The 21,346-nt window shown below is 41.6% G+C and overlaps 1 protein-coding gene across 2 annotated transcripts in view; it reads left to right on the top strand.

Annotated features, from left to right (window-relative positions):
• The window catches only part of Cabp5 (calcium binding protein 5), a 25,086-nt gene extending 3,740 nt beyond the window's left edge, over positions 1–21,346 (top strand). Inside the window, exons 3-8 of one of the 2 annotated variants that reach the window (XM_003461345.5) lie at positions 5,630–5,851; positions 7,404–7,434; positions 7,896–8,039; positions 9,319–9,428; positions 12,822–12,969; positions 14,903–16,031. In XM_003461345.5, the coding sequence (XP_003461393.1) occupies positions 5,789–5,851; positions 7,404–7,434; positions 7,896–8,039; positions 9,319–9,428; positions 12,822–12,969; positions 14,903–14,928 (522 nt within the window). In that variant the 5' untranslated portion in view covers positions 5,630–5,788 and the 3' untranslated portion in view covers positions 14,929–16,031. The other variant, XM_063253005.1, reaches the window with a different exon arrangement.

The raw sequence follows: 21,346 nt of genomic DNA, 5'->3' as shown, positions 1-21,346 counted from the left end.
GCCACCCCGGCCCCCGAGAAATGCAGTTTCTTCCCATTTCAACTTGCGCCTCCATAGTGGGCAGGGGTAGTGAGAAATACTGAGGAATGAACAGGTCTCCGAAGAGTTGCAGGGCCACCTGGGCTACTTTGCTAAAGATGTGGTAGCAAAGTCCCATGGGCAAGGAACCGTGAAACACAAGAATGTGTTGTCTCCAAGTTTTGGAGGCTAAAATTTCAAGATGTGGGGTGGGCAGGGCTGGTTCCTTGGGAGGGTCAGGAGGGAAGAGTCTGGTTCAGACAGCTCTGTTTGGCTTTCCCAGAGCCATCTTGCCCTTGTATCTCTGCATGATTCTTGTTGCATGCACAGGAAAAATGTCCCTTTCTTATATGGTATCAGTCAGTTGAAGTCAGGGCCCACCCTGATTACCTCACTGTTACTAAATTGCCTCTCTAAACACTCCATTTCCAAATAATATCACTCTCTGAAGTACTGGCAATTAGGATTTCCCCCACAGGAACTTGGGGATGCAACTGAACCCATAATGCAGGGTTAGCAGAGAAAGGCAGGTCAGACTATCGGAGATCAGGTGTCCAGGGCAGATGTCCTGAGGGGCTCGCATCACAGAAGAATCTTATGTGAAGAGACGAAAAACGGTGACACGTTCTGCCAAGGGAGATAAGATGGATCCCAAGGGGTCTCCAGGGTACAGTTCATGATAGGAGAGAGCCCAGAGAAGAGGATGAGAAAGAGGCAGAGGACGTGTGCCAGATGTATACGTGTCCTGTTGTCGCTATAACAAGTTGCTACCAACTTAGTGACTTTATAAACCACATATTTTTTGCCATACAGTTCTGGAAACAAGAAATCAGAAACGAGTCTCATGGGCTAGAAGCAAAGTGTCCGATAAGGTCACATTCAGAGGTTCTGAATATTAGGATTTCGGCGCATGAATTTGAGAGCTTGTTAGGGAAGTTCAAAATGCAGTTCATAACATGAGCCTGATATTATCTCTTGGGTATAAACCAGTCATAAACTCCAAGAAGAGCACAGGAATGAGTGATGATGTCTGGCCACCAAATGCTACCCTAAGCCACAAACTCACCCTGTACTTGAATCCTGTGGCATTTAATACTTCCATCTGTATCATTTGCTCAGTTAGGGAAGATACCCATCCAGCCCTTCCACACCACTGGCTGACTCCTCTTCAGCCTCAGATTAATCCAGGTCATGCAGAGGAACCTGTCTCCTTCCCTCAACCTGAGAGGTTCCCTGCCATGAGCGCCCCTGTCCCTTTCCCTTCCTGTTCCCCAAACTTCTCTCCTGCTGAGCTCATGACTGGTTTATACTTATTTGTTGACTCCTTCTCTTCATATAGAGGTGTACAGCACTAGGGGTCAGGCATCACACACTTTTATTCACCCTCATATTCATTCATTCATTTGTTCATTCATTCATTCCATAATCATTTATTAGAAGCCTATTGTATAGCTGACTGCCCGGCACCATGCCAGAAACTGCAGGCACAGCAGCAAACAAGTCAGGCCAGGGTCTTACTCTCCTGGAGTTTATGTCTTCATGGGTGGAGCCGTGACATAAATAAGTAAACCAGTGAATGGAGAAGATGGATGTGGAGAGTAACTCCACACAGCATGGAATCTCCTGGGAAATGAATAAAGTGCTTTGTAGGAAAGAGGGTGGTGATCTGGGAATGCATCCTAAAGAAGCACCCTTTAGCCTGGGACTAAATGCTCAGAAGGCATAGCTATGAGGATGTCTTGGGGGAACAGAATTTCATGCAAAAAGAAAGCAAGTACAAAGGGCCTGGGGTAGAAATGGCTTTGCTTGATTCATAGATCAGGAAAAAAAGACTCTTTTTGCTGGTTCAGGGTTAATAGGGTGCAATTATGTGATGAAATATGATTGGAAAGACATGCAGGAATCATATCTTGTGAATTTTGGCAGGTATCATGACATTTAATACAGGCTGAAGGGCTATCTCCTAGCCTAATTCTGGACCTGAGTGCTCAGAACTTATAGAATTGAATAAACAAATGAGTACTTATACAATAATCATAGGCTACCGGAATGCCACACGTGGTGGTAGGTCTGGCATCAATCCAAGTTTCTCAGTGAATGAGGCTGTGGTTCTCTCTCGCTGTTTCTGCAGCAGCACCCAGGTTTTCTAATCTAGTCCAAAAAGCAACATTGCTTGCAAAGAACAAAGGCGACCATGGACTCCACTTTACCACAGGCTGAAGTACTGAAATGATCAGGCCCACATAGCTCTACTCTGCCCACATGCCCTGAAGTCCACCATCAGCTGCTCCTTTGTGAAGATGAGCTCCAGTTTCCAACATACCCTGGGCCTGCTGGTCTACCAGGGTCCTAGCATCTACCTGGCCCTGCTATTCTTCACTCCCTTCCGTCACACCTCCATAGCCTCAAATTCACCTTGGTCACCCTCTGGGCCAGTGTTCAGTGACTGCCTAAAGTGCCTCTTTAACAGCATCATTCAGAAAAAGGAGACCCAGGAACTGAAGGTGGTGAAATGAGCCCTTTAAATCCTTCAGGAGACCCTGGAGCTGGAGTATGACTCTCTGATCACCAGAGGCACCATGTCTAATGTTCAGCCACCCGTGAATGTGGTTATTGAGACCAAAACCACTTAGTTTTTCTATTATTGAGCTCTGCAGAGGTGGTAACCTGGGCCTAAATTGTGGTCTATTTCTTCAGAGCCAAGGGAGCTCTGAGTATACAAAAATATTCAGTAAATGCTTGCTGATTTACTGATAGATTGATTACATGTGTCTCTTGGTCTAACAGAACCTCACTGCATCCTTTGCAATCTCCCTTTATTCTTTCATTTGCTGCCATTCTGCTGTATCTTGCCTTCTATCCTTTCCTGTGTCTTCTACTCTATCCTACTGTATCCTATCTCTATCCTACTGTATTCTACTCTATCCTATCTCTACTCCTGTGTCTTCTCTTCTATCATTTTTAGATAGACTCTTGTTTGGCCTCTTTATCTGCCCCACAGACCTCATTTTCTGTGCCTTCTCTTCTTTCCAGCCCACTTGTTTATATTTCAGCTATTAAATGTGAGGGATTCACACTTTTGAGTTTAAATCTTGCTTCTGTTACCTGATCACCACAAGCAGACAGGCAAGTTCCTTTGCCTTTCGCCTGGGTTCCATCATCTATAGAACAGATATATCTGTGATATTTGGATACTGGAGTGGTTTATACAAGTTAACTCTGATGACTTTAGAATGGTATCTGGAACACACTGAATGTTCAAGAGACATCAGTCATGTTTTAAATTAAATTTTTATTTTCATTGGTCCATGTTTGCTCTGCATAATGATACGTTCCTTGTGGGTAGCCATTATTTTTAGTACAGCAGCTTTCCAAAATTAAAGCCTGTTAAGAGTTGAATTGTGTCTTCAAAAGATGTTGGTATTGTAACCTCCAGTAGCTTTGCATGTGGCTTGTGGAAATAGGACCTTTACAGATGTGAGCCAGTTGAGATCAGTAGGGCAGGCCCTAGTCTATGATATGTGTCCTTGTGAAAATGGGAGAAGGGACACAGTGATACACATGAACCCAGGTGGAAGGCCACATAAACATGAACACAGAGCTCTGGGTGATGCAACTACAGATGAAACGCTGACAACCCTACTTGTGGTTGTCAGGAAAGCTTGAATATCTAGTTTGGAATTCTGTGTTTGCTCATTTCTGTTCGGTGTCCTGCAACTCCATCATCTTTCTTTCGTCTTCACTTCCTTGACCTTTTGCAAGTTTACAGGCTGGTTGTTTTGTAAAGCATCGCTCTGTCTGGGCTTGCCTGATGTCTTCTCACTAGTAGATTTAGGAAGATCACAAAAGCAGTGCTGTGTTCACACTATGTAATGCTTTGTCGCATTACTGACAGCATTCATTTTGATCACTTGATGAAGATGGCATCTACCAGGATTCTCCACTCTAAAGTGACTCTTGCCTTTGAAATGAATTGATACTTTGAATAGAGGGACTTTGAGCTATGTAATATCAAGCTTTATAGTTACCTTTTTATTTGTTTCTGTGTGGATTCTTAGCTTCATATGTTATCTACATAACTTGCTATCATATTAGTTATTTTGATTTTCAGATTGCCTGGTATGATCATGCAGCTTCTTCAAGCTGACTTCTGTGTTCTATTCTTTGACCAGTTCTTTGCTTTATGACATAGGAAGTCCCATACTCACATTGTTCATTTCCAGGACCCTTGGTTCCTTTTGGTGGAAAATGGTAGAATTCAAGATCTGGATGCTATGGGGTGCTCATGAGTATTGGGGCATCATAGCTTCCATGTCTTCTGAATGGACAAAGCTAAAGAATATATATACAAATAATCCTGAGACTATGTCTCTCTGTCACTGTCACTGTCACTGTCTGTGTCTCTCTCACTCTCCTAAATGAGTTATGACAGTCCTTACTAGATCCTCCATGCACAGACTCCTTTCTAACTCACACAAGCCCCATCCCAGACCCTCCCTGAACACGCCCTGACCCTCCTTGCTTCCTCATGCTCCAACATGCCACACTAACCTGCCATTCCCTGGATTTAACCTCACCTTCTCAGGCCTTATGTATTATTTCCATTGCTACAACAGAATAATTGAGGCTATATATTGAATAAACAAAAGAGGTTTATGTAGCCCAAGGTTTTGCAGATTCAAGGGCATGACATTGGCATTGGCTACTCTGATGAGAGCCTCCTTGTCTGCATTACAAGGTGGATGACATCATGGTGAGAGAATGTGCTGGAGGAAGAGATGATGTGGTGTGACAGGAACTCAGAATGTGAAGAAGGGTCAGGCTTTTCCACTTTCCACTAACTGGGGTTTCCATGAGAATTGTGTTCATTCCTTCCTCAAACGGTGCCCCAATGACTTCCCATCAGGCCTCACCTCTCCAAGGTTTCATCACAACCTGATCACACTGAGGACCAAGCTCTCTTGTCTTCAACCCTTTCAGAATACACTCAAATCATACCTGAACTGTAGTATCCTCTAGACCATGCTGTGGGGTCTTTTCCTACCCCCATTCCTGTGGGAACTCTGTCTCCCCACATGAAATGGTCCCTTTCCCCAATGCAGACACTCTCATCACTGCCTTGGTGACACCACTGCATGATGTCTCACCCTCTCCCAGTCCTCACCTTGCTCTTCTCACTGCATTAGGAAGGAGAGAAGAGACCAGTGGGGAAAAAACCAAATATCCTGCTTCTTCACTGCACACACCCACTTCATGAAGCCCCACCATCAGGCGATTCTTGCTGCCCGCTCACTGATACACTCCACTGACTTAGATGCAAAGTCCTTTAAGGCCAGAGGCCACATCCTTTCTATCCTCATTGCCCAGAGACTAGACTGAGAGTACTCAAATGTGTGCCAGATCATCAAATGAATGGATGCTCTGTGCTCTAATCCTCATCTCCAAGTGTGCTTCCTAAGTATTATTCTGGAAAACAGTTTCCACTTCCATCCTGGGGATAAAAGGTCTCAGAGCCTGAGAACAGTTCTCCTAACCTCTCTCACTCTAGCCAGATGGGGAGGCGGGGAAAACTCTGATCCCTCTGCTTCCTGAGTAGCCATTTCCCCTCCAGCTGTCACACAGCTGTCAAACACAGGAGCTGAAGGAAAGACCCAGAGAGGCAAGAAGAGCTGGCACAGCCCTGGGACGATCAGGAGGCTGGACTGACTGGCTGGAGTGGAAGGAGGGACCATCTTGAGAGTGGAGTGTGGTGAATTCTACCTGCCCCTCCATGGAGTTCCGCATGGGCCCAGCCTGCATCTTCTTGAGAAAAGGCATCGCTGAGAAACAGAGGGTAAAATGGGGTGTTGGGGAAGGGAGGTAGGCAGGGCAAGGGACGCCAGGACACAGTGAAAAGGATGGGAATGATAGTGCGCTGGAACAGTGGGGCATGTAGAGCACAGAAGCCAAGGAGGTAGAAGAATTTATGGAGCATGGAGGAGTCACAAGGCCAGTGACATAAGAGAGTAAAATCAGAAGTCAGGAGCTAAGACAGGAAGAGAAGCAGGGAGAATTGGAATGGTGTCTTGTTTGAGATCATCATTCTTTTCTATATACACAAGATGTTGGAGGTGATGAAGCTGGTGATCATGATGGTGGTGATGTTAAACATATCTAGCACTCTGAAGTTCTTGCTTTGTGCCTCACTTTGTGCAAAAGGACTTGCATTCTTGATGTCATGGAATCCTCAGAACAGCTCATGCGGTTGGTGATGCTTTTATTCCCATTCTACAAGTAAGGAAACTGAGGCTCTGAGTTATTAAGTCCTTTGCCTTAAATGCACAAAATCAGTAAGTGGCAAGATCCAGTCTGTGTGATTCCTATGGACATGATTTTGATTGTTAGATCTTAAGATTACTGTAAAAGTAAAGGGGAGGGATAGGAATGGGGAGAAAAGGGATTGCATAACAGGAAAGTAAGAGAGATAATCTGGGGGAAGCCACTAAGGATACAAGAAACAAGAAGAGTAAAGGAATCCCAGGTTAGTACATTTCCCAGGTGCCTGCCATGTGTCCAAGCCTGACTGCTTAAGTATGTCCAGGAGTGCTCAGGACAACCGTGGTTAGATATTATGAGGGGCTTTAGAAATTGGTCAGCTGATGCTGAAGATCCTGCCTCAACACCATTGAACAAAGATCCCATGCAAAGGGATTCTAATTCCTGGAAGAAAAGGCAGAGTGGGTGGGGAAAAAAGTCATTAAGCTGTGGTGGGAAGAATTTGAACAACAAATCAGGAGCCCTGAATTCAAGTTCATTGCTAAGCCTGACTTTCTGTGTGTTCTTATGGGAGTAATTTAATCTCTCCCCTCTTCAGAAGGACATCTTTTAGCTTTTTGTCATATGTGTGACCTTTACTAGTTTCCCTAACTTCTCTATTCTTTGGCTTCCTCATAGGTAAGATGGGAATGATATTGAACACACCTCACAGAGCAGTTCTGAGGTTTAGACAGAAAGAGACAGCATGGCAGAGAGTCAGCCCTCTGAGCATGTTAGCTGTGATAGGGAGGCGTGCTTTCCTCCTGGAGAACAGGAGAAGTTTATATCTGTGAGACTTGGCATTTTGGCACAGTGTGGTAAGTATTTGTCCAGAAAAGACAGAAAAGCAGGGAGGGTAGGACTCAAGGACAGGATGAGAGAAAGAAAATGAGGGGATGGGGGATGCAAAGAGCAAGTAGCTGAAGAATGGGAGTCAGGAAATGGAAGAAAGATGATGAGAACAAGAGAGAATGGAAAGGAACAGGAAGAGGTGTGGAGTAACTTGGGAGAACCAGCAAAACATTTGGAGAGGCAGATGTCAGGTTCTTGACCCTGTCTCCAAATTCCCTCTTCCTTGCATTCCTTTCCAGGAGAGACCCTTGGGACAAGATGAGATCGAAGGTAACATTTCCCCAAATGCTCTCACATGGCCATCCCCTGAACTGCCCTACCCTCTATCTCTCCCGGATGTCTGTAAATTCCTCTGTGTGAAAGTTTCACACCCTTTTTTCCCTCTTACTCAACAGCAACATTGTGAATCTCTTTCACACAATAGTTTACCTTCCCAGAATGTCTCAAAAACTAGGAGTTTTAGAATGAGTCAAAGTTGGTTTTCTTGTTTTGTTTTGTGGGTGGTTTTGAGAAAGGCGCACCCAAGCATTTGAGGGCGTCAGTGGTTCACTTAGAGGCCTTAGGCATCATTCTCCTTGCAAACACATTGTACACAGAAATGTCTGGCTTTGTAAAATGTATTCTTCTTTGAGGAGTTTCTAGTCAATGACTCATTGATAGTTGCAAGGGATGCCACCATTTTCCACTGGTAGTCTCAAGTTCTCCCAGAGTTCTTTCGTCTTCACTTTCAGAGCTCCGAGAAGCATTTCTTGAGTTTGACAAGGACCGAGATGGGTTTATCTCTTATAAGGATTTGGGGAATCTCATGAGAACCATGGGTTACATGCCAACGGAGATGGAGCTGACTGAACTGGGCCAACAAGTCCGCATGAACTGTGAGCCCAGGAGGTGGGAGGGATGGATGGATTGGAGGAGCTAAGGGTGGGAATGAGGTGGGAGAACTAAGGGTGGGGATGGAGGTTGAGAATATGTTTGAGAGTAGAGTGGTAGGTAAGTGAGACTAGAAGTCTGGAAGAAAACAGTCCAGGGAGCATTTGAAGTGGTTGCCAGGATGACTTTTTGAGACAGATCAAGTACAAATTCCAGTTCTATTATTTACTAATTGTGCTCATTTTGAAAAGTGGATTGTTCCCTCCTCTTGGGTCTCAGTTTCCTTATGGATCAGATAAGGACATCATCACTTCTTATTCAGTAATATTGTGGAAAGGAAGGGGTAAAAATGCGCATGCAGGTAAATATGTGGCCTCCAGTGAATTATTATTAAATATGGGTTATTACCATCACCATTAAGGTTTATCAGTGAAGTGCAAGAACAGAGATGTATTGGATGTTGGAAACACACTTGGAGCCAGACCCAATATTGGCACATAGCATGGCAAAAGGATAAATTTTTAGATGGACAGAAAAGCTGATTTTGAGATTAAAGCTGGAATCAAACTGCTATTGGGTTTACTTCTGGTCATATAACTGAGATGGCAAGGTTGAATTCAAGGTGATAATAATACAGTCAGATCTCTGTATCTATTGGTTCCACATTTCCGGATTTGACCAATGGCAAATGGAAAATGTTTTTTTGGGAAAAAAACTATTTGTACTGAACATGTTTGTAGGGAAAACTCCACTTTCTCTTCCTTGTCTTAGCATTCTACAAATAATGCCAATAATCTAGAGATGATTTGAAGTATTTGGGAGTCTCACAAAGGTTATATGCAAACGCCATGTATTTTCTGAAAAGGATTTGAACACCTACAGATTTTGATATCCACTGAGGAGTCTTGTGACTATGACCCATTTGACCAAGAAGACTGCTGGATGAATCTGGAAGAGACTCAAGTGGACGTTTAATTGAAAGTCCCCCTTTTAAAAATCTACCGATGAGGGACCATAGATGTGAAACAATTAAGAAGTTTGCCAAAGTTCACATGGACATTATTTACCTCCTCCATGCATGCCCTGTCCACCTGTCCAGCCTGGTTCAGATTAGAGGAATACAAAAGCTTCAGTTATCTGAGTAGAGTGAGAATGTTAAAGAAAGCACTAGAAGCTAGAGAGATGGGAAGTGATCTGTTTTTTTTTTAAACAACTTAAAGGACAAAGAAAGAGCATGGATGATAGCATATAGAGTCCTATTAACCCCACCTCTGCTATCCTCAGTGGGTGGCCGTGTAGACTTTGAAGACTTTGTGGAGTTGATGACCCCCAAATTACTTGCAGAAACAGCTGGGATGATCGGTGTTCAGGAGATGCGAGATGCCTTCAAGGAGGTGAGCTGAGTTCTCTGGTACTGGTGTAGAACACAAAGGTATATTATTAATCATTGCCATGGACAGAACCCACCAAAACTTTTTTTTTGCCTAGCCATGATAGGAAGAAAATAATATATTCTAAATAAAACACTGGTAATGGACCCGGCAGCTTCTACCCATTTTATTCAATTTGACCCTCACAAGTTAATATCACGAGTAAACAGTCATTTATCCCAGTATTACAGATAAGCTATCTGAGGCTCATGGAGATTAAAAGTCCTATCAGAGATTATTCTCCAAAATGAATGTTAAGTTCTCTGATTTAAAAAAAAATGTACAAAAATATATTAACTGAAATTATAGCAGAAGAATTTCCAGATCTACAAAAGGACTTGATATTTTTTAAAGAGGAAAAAAACTAAAACAAAAATTCAAAACAAGATAATTAGAAGGTAATAATGGTTAATACATGTGTATTTTTATCTTTTTTATTTTTGGTACCAGAATCAAATTGCAGATCTCATGCTTGCCAGGCTGGCGAGGTGCCAATAAGCTGTATCCCCAGTTCCTCATATTCTTATTTTTAAAGTAATTACTCAGAGTACAAATCATCTGCATTTAATTGTCCAAGCAATATTAGCACAAACTTTTCTTTTTAATGAACTAAGAGGAATCAGTAGTATAGCTATCTTAACTACCTTTTATACATACATATATATTTCTTTCAGTTTCTCACACTAGGAAAGGTCTCTGATCTCGGTATCTTTCACAGGAAAAAGGAAACTAGGAATTTCAGATTCCCAGGATTTGTCTTGTTTAAGCTACACCCTGTAGAGATGCTTAAATGTAAGACACTAGCTTGTCTCCTCTGATGAAATATTTCCCTCATCAAAAACTTTCAAATATTCAAGGCAAAAACAAAACATTGCCTTGGAAACAAAGACTTTGGGACCAGGCAACCACAGACTCAAATCCTGGGATGTTTCTACTTATAGTTGTGTGATCTCCTAGCTTTCTATAAAGATCGACAGGTGGATCATCCAATAGAAAGTTTTGTGATCACAGAAACGCACTGTCCAAAACAGTGGCCACTGTTTATACTTAATAACTGAGCCCTTGAATGTGACTAGTGTGACTGAGGAAGTACATTTTTAAAAATCTAACTCCTAAAGCTTTATTCTTTTTATGCTAATTGAATTACTTATTTTATATTGTATGTGTTTGTCATATATAATGTTTATGTTCCTTGGGAGGACTTGCTGCATGTGCATAACACCTATGCTATTTCTTTTCAATGGATTTCAATCAAATTATTTATTTATTTGGTACTGGGAATCAAACTCATAACTTTGTGTGTGCCAGGCAGGTGCTTGTGCCACTGTGCTATACTCCTAGCTCCCAAGCAAGTAACTTTTTTGTTTGTCTTTTTTTTTTTTTTTGTCTTTTTCATTTTTATTGGTACCAGGGATTGAACTCACGACTGCCTGCTTGCAAGGCAGGCGCTTATGCCGCTGAGCTAAATCTCCAGCCCCCCAAGCAAGTAACTTTTTAAACTCCCATTTACATGCAGTTGATACTTAGTCTAAGTATTGGGGCATAATTCATTTAAATTTAAAAATGACTTTCATTTATAGAAAAATTTCATTTGGAACAACTTAGATATGAGAATTTGTCTTTTCAATTGTAAATTTTGTGATGGAACCTTTATTCAGATCAAGTGTTTGTGGTAAAAATCAAGTGGTCAAATGTAAAATACATGCTGAATAAAAGCTTAGTATTCTTTGTAAATATATGTGTATACTTCAGTGTTTACCTAAGTATACTAAGTAGTGTAGTATACTAAGTATACTACATAGTGAGATCAAGATCAGCCTGGATTACACAGAGTGAGAACCCTTTCTCATGAAAACCAAACTAATAAATATTAATTTCATGTTTTTGTTAATTGGTGCTAGACATTGAACTTCATGTTCAACTGGGGCCTCAAGTATGCAATTTACCACTAAGCTGCATCCTTATTCCCTATCTTTTCTTTTTATGTGACTACTAGAAGGTTTAAAATTGCCTATGAGGCTCATGCTGGACAGAGACACTCTGGGGAGGTTCTGTCTGGGAACCAGCGCACAGAAATGCTGTGAGGCAGGAAGGTACATGTGTTGAAGGAGGAGTAGCATGAACCAGAGGGAGCACACTGTGAAGTAGATGAGCTCTCAGAATTGCAGAGGCACAGATCATTGCAGCTATGTCAGGTTTTGCTCTGAATGGCACAGGAAGCTGCTGGAGGATTTTAAGCCAGGGTGTGACAAGATTGTGCATGGCAAGACTGTGAATATTCATATGTGTACAGATCCTACTGGGACCATGACAGCATCCAGAAGAGCATTAGGGAGACTGTCAGCTGATTGTGGATTGAGCCAGTTTAACCTGGTCAGGAGGGTAATTGGCCCCGGATGTATTCAAAAGATAAATTTCTTAGATTTGCTGGTAGATTGGCTAGGGAAAAGATATTCAGGAGAAAGTTGAGTATAGTTTATTGATTCAGTAAATATTTATCCAGTGCCCATTATGCAAAAATATTTGTCCTTCTGTGTCTGGATTGTTTCACCTAGCATAATGACCTCTGGATTCATTCATTCTCTTTTATGGCTAAATAATACTCATTGTATTAGTGGATCTACAGAAGAAAAATGTTACATGATTCCATTCATATGATGTTTCTAAAATAATCCAATTCATAGAAGCAGAAATGAAAGGCTTTTTGCCAGGCATTAGAGGGCATTAAAAGAAGATTGTTATTCAATGGTAAAAAGTTTTAGTTATACAAGTTTATTCCCGTGATCTGCTGCTTCACAGAGCATACAATTAACCGTGCACTTAAAAGCATAAGAGGAAAGATCTCATATTCAGTGTCTTCCCACAAAAACCACAGCATTATAAAGCAAAACAAAAAACAATCAAATGAAATTAAGAGATTCAAGGATACTTTTGGAGGTGCTGTATATGTTTATTATTCTAACTAAGGAGGTTTTACAAATGTATGCATAGATCCAAACTCGTTGATTTATGTGTATTAAATGTGTGCAGATTTTGTTTGCTTTATTTTAAGCAGTAAACCTGCTTAAACTAATTAAGATATACATAAACTTTTTTTTTTTTTTTTTTAGTACCAAGGATCAAACTCATGACCTCGCACTTGCCAGGCAGGCGCTTATGCCACTAAGCTAAATCCCTAATCCCATACATAAACTTTTTTAAAGAAACCTCTCCTTGACTTTTGGATGTTCTAGTGGACAAGGTACCTGCAGCTCTCAGCCTGGTTTTTAACCCTCAGGAAGTGATCCATAAGCACGGACTGTCACTGCTGTTGTCATCATAGATATTGCTAATTCAGTCCTTTCTGCCTCTATTCAGTTTGATACCAATGGAGATGGGGAGATCACCCTGGGAGAGCTGCAGCAGGCCATGCAGAGGCTTCTGGGAGAAAAGCTCACACCCCGGGAGATTGCCGAGGTGGTTCAGGAAGCTGACATAAATGGAGATGGCACCGTTGACTTTGAAGGTGAGTGCGGGGCAGCTGCTGAGGGAATTCACTTCTGACTCCCAGTGTGGTTTTCCAGATTGGCCACTACTTCCAACTTTGCTCCAAGTTTGATGATCTTGGAGGCAGATATATTTCAGAATTCTTCACTCCATCCCTTTCTGATCTATAGTCAGCAGGGTTCTGTGTCTCAACTCCTCAAAGCTCATGGAACCCCTTGCCCAGAGGTTCTTATTCACCCATAATCAGGACTCACAGCCACATCTCCTATCTCTTTCTGCCTTCCTGGGGACCTGGCTTCCTACGAGCAAAATGTCCCACCAGAAGGAGAGTGGCCTGTCTAGTAGCTGATATTCTTGGGACAGATTCATGGACTCGAAATTCAGCACCATCACCTACTAAACATGTGGCTTTATCTGGTAAACCATTTGCTTTTCATGTTTGCTTTCTTCAAGATGGGGATAACCATGACAACTTTCTCTTAAGTCTTTGAATAAAACAAAAATAAATCATGCATAATTGTCACAGATAAAAAACTGGAAGTTTGTATGTGTTCTCTCATTGTTCATGTCATGCTTTCTGTCTAGAGAGCCATCCTTTCCCCTGGTTAAATCATATTTATGTCTATGTCAGAGTACTGGGCTCAGTGTCCCTCCTCTATGCTCCTGCCCATGCCTGTGGAGGCCTCTTTGGAAACACTATGCTATGACATCACCATAATTTGAAAGAGGTTATTTCCTGTTTGTTCCTGAGGCCGTACCCTAATTATCTTCTCATCACTATAGCCCCAATTCTTAGCCCAGAACTCAACACGTGTTTATTGAATAATTGGATAAATCAAGATAGGAGTTCTGTGTGAATTGGCATGGGGATTACTTATGTGAAAGTCAAAAATCAGGGAGGCTGAGTTCTGATTGTGACACTTCCTGGTCCAGAGCTTAGTGTCTAGCTGCTGCCTATGAATAAACATCCAAAAATCTTAATCAGCTATTCAAATGCATGCATCATTCAGCCCCAGCCACCCACCTAGCCATATCATCTGCAACTGTACTTTAAATCGTTATGTTTTGATGCAAGCCTGAAATCAGCACTGTGCTCCTCAAGGTTGGTTCCTTTGCAGCTGATATTCTGACCCTTTACTATATACTCTCAGTTCTTGTGCTCCCTCAAGGACACACACCAACCTCTATTTGCTAAGCATTTCCCTTCCCCTTAGCTGAGTACATAACTCCCAGGCCTGGAGCCATATAGAAGTTTCTCAGTTCCTCTCCATGGAAATTGTTTTGTGTTTGTCTCCATGACTGTATTTGCCAACATCCCAGGGGGCAGTGGAGGAATCTTCTCTAAACTGTGTCTGCTATACAAGCCCCCAGATAGAAATGCAGTGGATGTTTGTTGGGAATTTTCTGGGTCTAGTGAGGCTCAGGTGCATAGTGGACATTCATGAAAATCAAGGGGTGAAGTGGGGCTGAGAGACAGACCTTTGAGTGATCCACAGACAAAAGGACAGGGTCACCTCAAGATGTGGCAGAGCCAGCAAACGCAACTGGCCTGGAGTCACAGTGTAGTCCAAGGCAACCTACATTCTTCCAGGGTTTGCCATTCATGGTCCACATTCAATCAGGCACAATGGTTACTCTTACCAGCCTCAGTTTCCTTATGTGTAAAATGGCACCTTTCCAGGACAGTTGAAAACATGAAATAAAATACTAACCATTACTGTTTATGGAATGTTTAACTTGTCTTACTAACATTATATCATTTAACCATCTTAAACACCATATGTGGGAAATGGTGATTCTGTGAGCCCCTGTTTAGAGATGAGGGAATCGAGGCATAGAAAGGTAAAATAATTCCTCAAGGATCCATGTCATTGTTTGGCACATAGGAAATGTTCAAAAAATAATGTTGGCTGCTGTATAAAGAGGCACCTGATGGGAACTTTTGTTTGCAGAGTTTGTGAAAATGATGTCTCGTTGAGGAGGTCCTGGAAGGTCCAGATGTTTTCTGCCTGGCAACATGGATGAAATGCTTGTGGAAGACTGAATCTCCATGGCCCCTTGCGTGGCAGAATGTGGGACGGTGGAGCAAGTGGCCTTGCACCAATATGGAGGAGGTGACAGTGAAGGCAGTAGCTTGTGGGATGAGGATGGGAGTCAGGCATAAAACCAGCTTCAGAAAGAAGAGCCCATGTATGAAATATCAGCATACTAAGGCCCAGTGGCTATTTGCAAAAGACCAAAGATTAATAACACTTTCCCCCTCATACAGCCCTAAATTCCTGACACCTGCCAGAGTCCCTTCCCTAGCTTCACCTTTACACTCAAGTCTAGACTTCAGCTTCTGCAGGAGGGAATACACCAGTCCTGGGGAGAGAAACTGGGGTCTTGGTACTGCTGGACTTGGAAAGGGACATTAGGAAGCCTCAAGGGGGGCTTTCCTGAGTTCCTGGAAGCATAGTCTATTTTTTCCCTTCTGACCTCTCCCTTCTCTTGGTGTAAGATCCTCAGGGGAACTGAATTAAATCACAAAGCTGGATTATGAAGGTTTAGGGCAAGCTGATCCTCCCTGGGGAATTAATCCCCTACAAAATATGATGGAGAGAGAAAGAGAAAGAGAGAGAGAGAGACAGAGAGACAGAGACAGAGAGAGGGACAGAGAGACAGAGAGACAGACAAAGAACAGGGACAGAGACAGAGAAACACAGGATCCTCCAAATCCCCTGCTTAACCAGCTGATTGAAAAGCCAGTCCTGGAGGTAACCTGCCTCCATGCTGGTCCACCCTGGGATGCTGTAGAAAAGTCTCCGAGTTATATGTGAAGTGTGCTCCACCCCACACATCCTGCTATTGCTCTGTGCTGTGATACTGAAAAGATCACTCCTCCACTTGAGAACAGTACACCTCAGCGATGTCCAGTTCCTCAAAATAAAGACTTCATTTCACACCTTCCTCTAACTTTTTTCTCACTTCAAAGTCTGTGAAGTGGGTGTATAGATTGGGTTGTTTGATTCAACAACCTTGGTTTATAGAATTAAATGTGGAATCAAAATAATATAGTTTCTAACTTCTTACCTTTGGAAACTCTTTTTGTGTTATTCTTTATTATCTTGGACAATTTTATTTTTAAGGCCCATAACACCTCTCTCTCTCTCTCCTTCCTTCCATGTTCAACAACAATATATTCAAGCACTGCTAGTGCAAGGGACCTATATATAACAATGAATAAAACACATAAACCTCTGGACCTCAGGAGCTTGCATAATATTAGGGGTAACAGACATGGAACAAAAATAACAGATACAATAGAAACGATACAAGCTGAGAACAACTATGAAAAAAACTGACAGTAAAAAGGTTTGTGGAGTTCTGTGGGGGATATCAGGAAGCTCACTGAGCATGTGTGTTTGCTTATTTAGGGAAGACCATTTGAGGCAGAATGCATGCAATGTATAACCATGCTATGCTACTGGGGGAATAGCAAGGAGACCAGGATTTCTAGGAGGATGAATGAGTGGTAAGCACTCAAATCATGAAAGGATGAATTTAGAGACCATCTCAAGGATTTGGAAGATTTTTTTGCAGAAGAATGGCATGGTCCAGCTCACCCTTTAAAACCATGGCTTCCCCATTCCTCAGCTCCAACTCATTCTGTTTATACCCTCACCTATCTACCCATTATTCACTTCTTCAAAAATTATTGGCCAAATCCTCAGCACCTGGCATTGTCTTAGTTAATATAAGAAGGGTAAGGGAAGGGAACCTTACCTCCAGGAGCTTATATTCTGCAAGAATGCAGGGTCCTCTGTGATGACACGAATGCTCTAGATCTGCTATAATCATCAGGACAACCACAAGCCCAGTGTGGCTACTGAGTTCTCAGTTTTTAGGGCCAAGAAACTTAATTTTATGGTATCATTTTATTAACAGAATTCTATTGATAAAGAATATTAATGACAAGTTAAATTTAACCCCCATCTGACTAGAGATTGCTATATTCCACAGCATGACTTCATGCAGCAACCCTGAGGTTATCCTGAGACTCTTCATAGGAAGAGACTTGTGCTGGAGTTTGCCTTCTTGGCAATTATATTCTAGTGTGATGGGAAAAGAAAAATTATGATATTTAAGAGAGGTTCAGATTGGGACAAATACTTTGTGGAAAAAAAATTAGGTGGTAGGATACAGGAAGAATTTTGGAAGGGTAAAGTGTCTTAATTAGAATTTTCAGAAAGGCAGATCTTGAAGATGGGGTGACCCTGGCTGGGTTTTCAGAGCTCCTCTGCTCTCTGGAGATGAGTAAGCAGGAGGTTCACCAAGAAGTTTCTGTGGGGTCAACACTATAAATGGAAGGGAAGGACCTAGCATTGAGCAAAAAGAGAAGTGAACTGTGCACAAGTTTGAAAACCTTGGCTGAACCTACTAAAGTTCCAGACACAGGCAGCTTCCTGAGGCACCTCAGCCTGTGGTGAGTGCCCAGCACAGTCTGCCCAAATCTCAGACTGTTCCGGACCCCCCAGGCTTCTGGGTGCAGTGAAGTGGAGCAGTGGGTTAGAGGCCACTACAGCTGCCTCCCCCCCCCCCCCCCCCCCCCCCCCGCTACACTTGGAAGTCTGCTGAGCTCCTGACGGATGGGCGGGCCTACACTAACCCCCGAGCCCAGCCGCGCCTAGCCAACTGCCTGCAGAGGAGGAGCTGGGCAGATCTGGAGTGCCTGCAGAAGTCCCTTCCTTTGCCTAGAGGACTGTGGATATCTCTGCAAGCAGGGAGGGATCACAGGCTCCTGAGGCACTGTGGCCTGTGGAGAGCACCCTAACCCGGCTGCAATTGAAGAGCTGTGGATCTTCCAAGGGGCAGGTGGGCGCACAGTGTCCCTGAGGCCCAGCTTGTCTGGAACTGCGGAGTTCTGAGCAGGCAGAGGAGGGACACTGGTTCTGCAGGCCCAATGGCTTGGGGAAGTGCGGTGTCAGAGGCTCAGTAGCTCCAAGCATAGAAGGGGATTTTCAACAGATCCTGAGGAAGCTTTCAAATAACACTTGAAACACAGAAATATACAAAATGACAAAACGAAAGACCAAATTACAACCTCAAACCTCCAGCCCATCTCAGGAAACCCTAGGAGCAATGTATATAGAAGAAAATATATCCCATCCACCTCATATATCGGACATAATAGCTACTGAAGTTGACAAACAACTCCAGGAAGCTTTAAAGAAATTCAAACTCGAAATAATCTCGCAGATAAAAGAAGAAATGATAAAAGAAATGAAAGAGATTCTAAATATATCTAAAGAAAACACAGATAAAAAATTGGAGGAACTAAACAAAAAGATAGAATCCCTAGACGAGCAATATAAGAAACAAACAGAATACATAATGCAGATGCACAGAGATATACAGGAAATAAAAAACTCCACTGAAAGTTGTAAAAACCGCCTTAATGAAAGTGAAGATAGAATTTCAGACCTTGAAGACATGATTGCAGCTAGTGAACAGGAAAGGAAAGATCTTTTGAAAATAACAAGGAATCAGGAAACAACAATTCAACAACTGCAAGACGATGCAAAGAAGAATAACATAAGAATGATAGGGATTAATGAAAGAGAGGGAGACAACATAAAGGATGTCAAGCGGATATTTAGAGAAGTAATAGCTGAAAATTTCCCAAGCATGAGATCAGAAACTGACATCAAGATCAGTGAAGCATATAGAACTCCAAACACTCATAACCAAAATAAAACTACACCCAGACATATAATAATCACCATCCCAGAAATCCAACACAAGAATAGATTACTAAAAGCTGTCAGAGAGAAAAGACAGATCACTTATAAAGGAAAACCTATCAGAATCACAGCAGACTTCTCAGCACAAACGATAAAGTCAAGAAGAGCATGGAGTGAAATATTCCAGATCCTAAAGCAAAGTGATTTCCAACCAAGACTGATATATCCTGCAAAACTATCATTCAAAATAGATGGTGCAATACGATACTTCCATGACAAAGAACAGCTGAAGAACTTCATGAACACCAAACCGACCCTGCAAAAAATATTGAAAGACAGTTTAGATACACAAAGGAAAAAACCACTAAGCAAAGCAAATAATTAAACAGAACAGAAAGATAAAGATGCAACAGCAGAGAGATAACATTCCTACAATTAACCAGCATTTAACAGTAATAACCATTAATGTAAATGGTCTCAATGCACCAATCAAAAGAAACAGACTAGCAGAATGGATCAAGAAACAAAATCCAACCATATGCTGTTTACAGGAAACCCATCTAACCCAGAAGGATACTCACAGACTGAAAGTCAAAGGATGGAAAACAATTCTTCATGCAGCAGGAATCCAGAAAAAGGCAGGAGTAGCCATTCTGTTTGCAGACAACGTGAACTTTAAACCAACAATGACCATAAAGGACAAAGAAGGTCACTACATACTTGTAAGGGGAAAACTCCAAGAGGAAGAGATAACTATCTTAAATATATACGCACCAAACTCCAGAGCACCCAGTTATATAAAACAATTATTAACAGAAATGAAAACTCAAATTATCAGTAACACAATTGTAACAGGAGACCTTAATACGCCATTGACACCAAGGGACAGATCAACCAGACAGAAAATGAGCAAAGAAATAACAGAACTGAATCATACCTGTGAACAAATGGGTTTGATAGACATATACAGGATGTTCCACCGAACAACATCAGAATCCACATTCTTCTCAGCAGTACATGGATCATTTTCTAAAATAGACCATATATTAACTCACAGAACATATTTAAACAAGTGCAAAAGAGCTGAAATCATCCCTTGCATGTTATCGGATCATAGCGCTCTGAAATTAGAAATTAATGATAAAAGATACTGCAAAAATCCCACAAACACATGGAAACTGAATAACACACTCTTGAGTAATCAGTGGGTCACAGAGGAAATTAAAGAAGAAATCAAACAATACCTAAAAGAAAATGAAAATACAGATACAACTTACCGGAACCTGTGGGATGCAATGAAAGCCGTCCTGAGAGGAAAATTTATTGCACTGAGTTCCCACATCAGGAAAACAGAATGAATACAAATAAATAACTTGATGCTACACCTCAAACAGCTAGAAAAAGAAGAGCAAGTCAAGCCCAAAGCCAAAAGAAGAGAGGAAATTATAAAAATCAGAGCAGAAATCAATGCAATAGAGACTAAGAAAACAATCCAAAGAATCAACAAATCAAAGAGTTGGTTCTTTGAAAGAATAAATAAAATCGATAAGCCCCTAGCCAACCTTATTAAAAAAAGGGAAGAAAAAGCTCAAATTCATGCAATAAGAAATGAAAAAGGAGAAATCACTACAGACCCAATAGAAATACAGAAGATCATCAACACCTACTTCGAAAACCTCTACTCTCAAAAGTTTGATAACACAGAAGAAATAGACAGATTCTTAGAAGCATATGAAGTGCCAAAGCTAGATCAAGAGGATGTAAAACTGTTGAATAACCCAATCTCTGTTACTGAAATTGAAAATGTAATTAAGTCCTTACCCACCAAGAAGAGCCCAGGCCCAGATGGATTCACTGCAGAATTCTACAAGAAATACAAAGAAGACCTAATGCCGACACTCCTCAAACTGTTCAATGAAATTGAAAGGGAAGCAATCCTTCCTAAGTCGTTCCTGGAAGCAAATATTACTCTAGCACCAAAACCTGAGAAAGACCCAACTAAAAAAGAGAACTATAGACCGATCTCCCTAATGAACACAGATGCAAAAATCCTCAATAAAATATTGGCAAATAGGATCCAGCAAATCATCAAGAAGATTATACACCATGACCAAGTGGGATTCATCCCAGGAATGCAAGGATGGTTCAACATACGCAAATCAATAAATGTAATCCACCATATCAATAAAGCCAAAAATAAGAATCACATGATCATTTCTATAGATGCAGAAAAAGCCTTCGATAAGGTCCAACATTTATTCATGATAAAAACTCTACAGAAAATTGGAATAGATGGTCTTTACCTCAATATAATAAAGGCCATTTATGACAAACCAACAGCCAGCATCATTCTAAATGGCCAAAAATTGAAAGCCTTTACTTTAAAATCAGGCACAAGACAAGGATGTCCTTTATCACCACTCCTATTTAATATAGTACTGGAAGTACTAGCCAGAGCAATTAGGCAAGAAAGAGAAATAAAAGGGGTAAAGATAGGAAAAGAAGAAGTTAAGTTATCATTGTTTGCAGATGACATGATACTCTACATAGAAGACCCCCTAAACTCCATTGAAATACTCTTAGATACAATAAATAAATTCAGTAATGTGGCTGGATACAAAATCAATACTCAGAAATCAATAGCATTCCTATACACGAACAACAAAATTACAG

Source organism: Cavia porcellus, unplaced genomic scaffold, assembly GCF_034190915.1.
Source record: "Cavia porcellus strain 051 isolate PalLab524CR breed Dunkin Hartley unplaced genomic scaffold, mCavPor4.1 scaffold_7, whole genome shotgun sequence".
Classification (NCBI taxonomy): Eukaryota; Metazoa; Chordata; class Mammalia; order Rodentia; family Caviidae; genus Cavia; species Cavia porcellus.
Note: the sequence above shows the minus strand (reverse complement) of the source record. Positions and strands in the feature narration are given on the sequence as shown.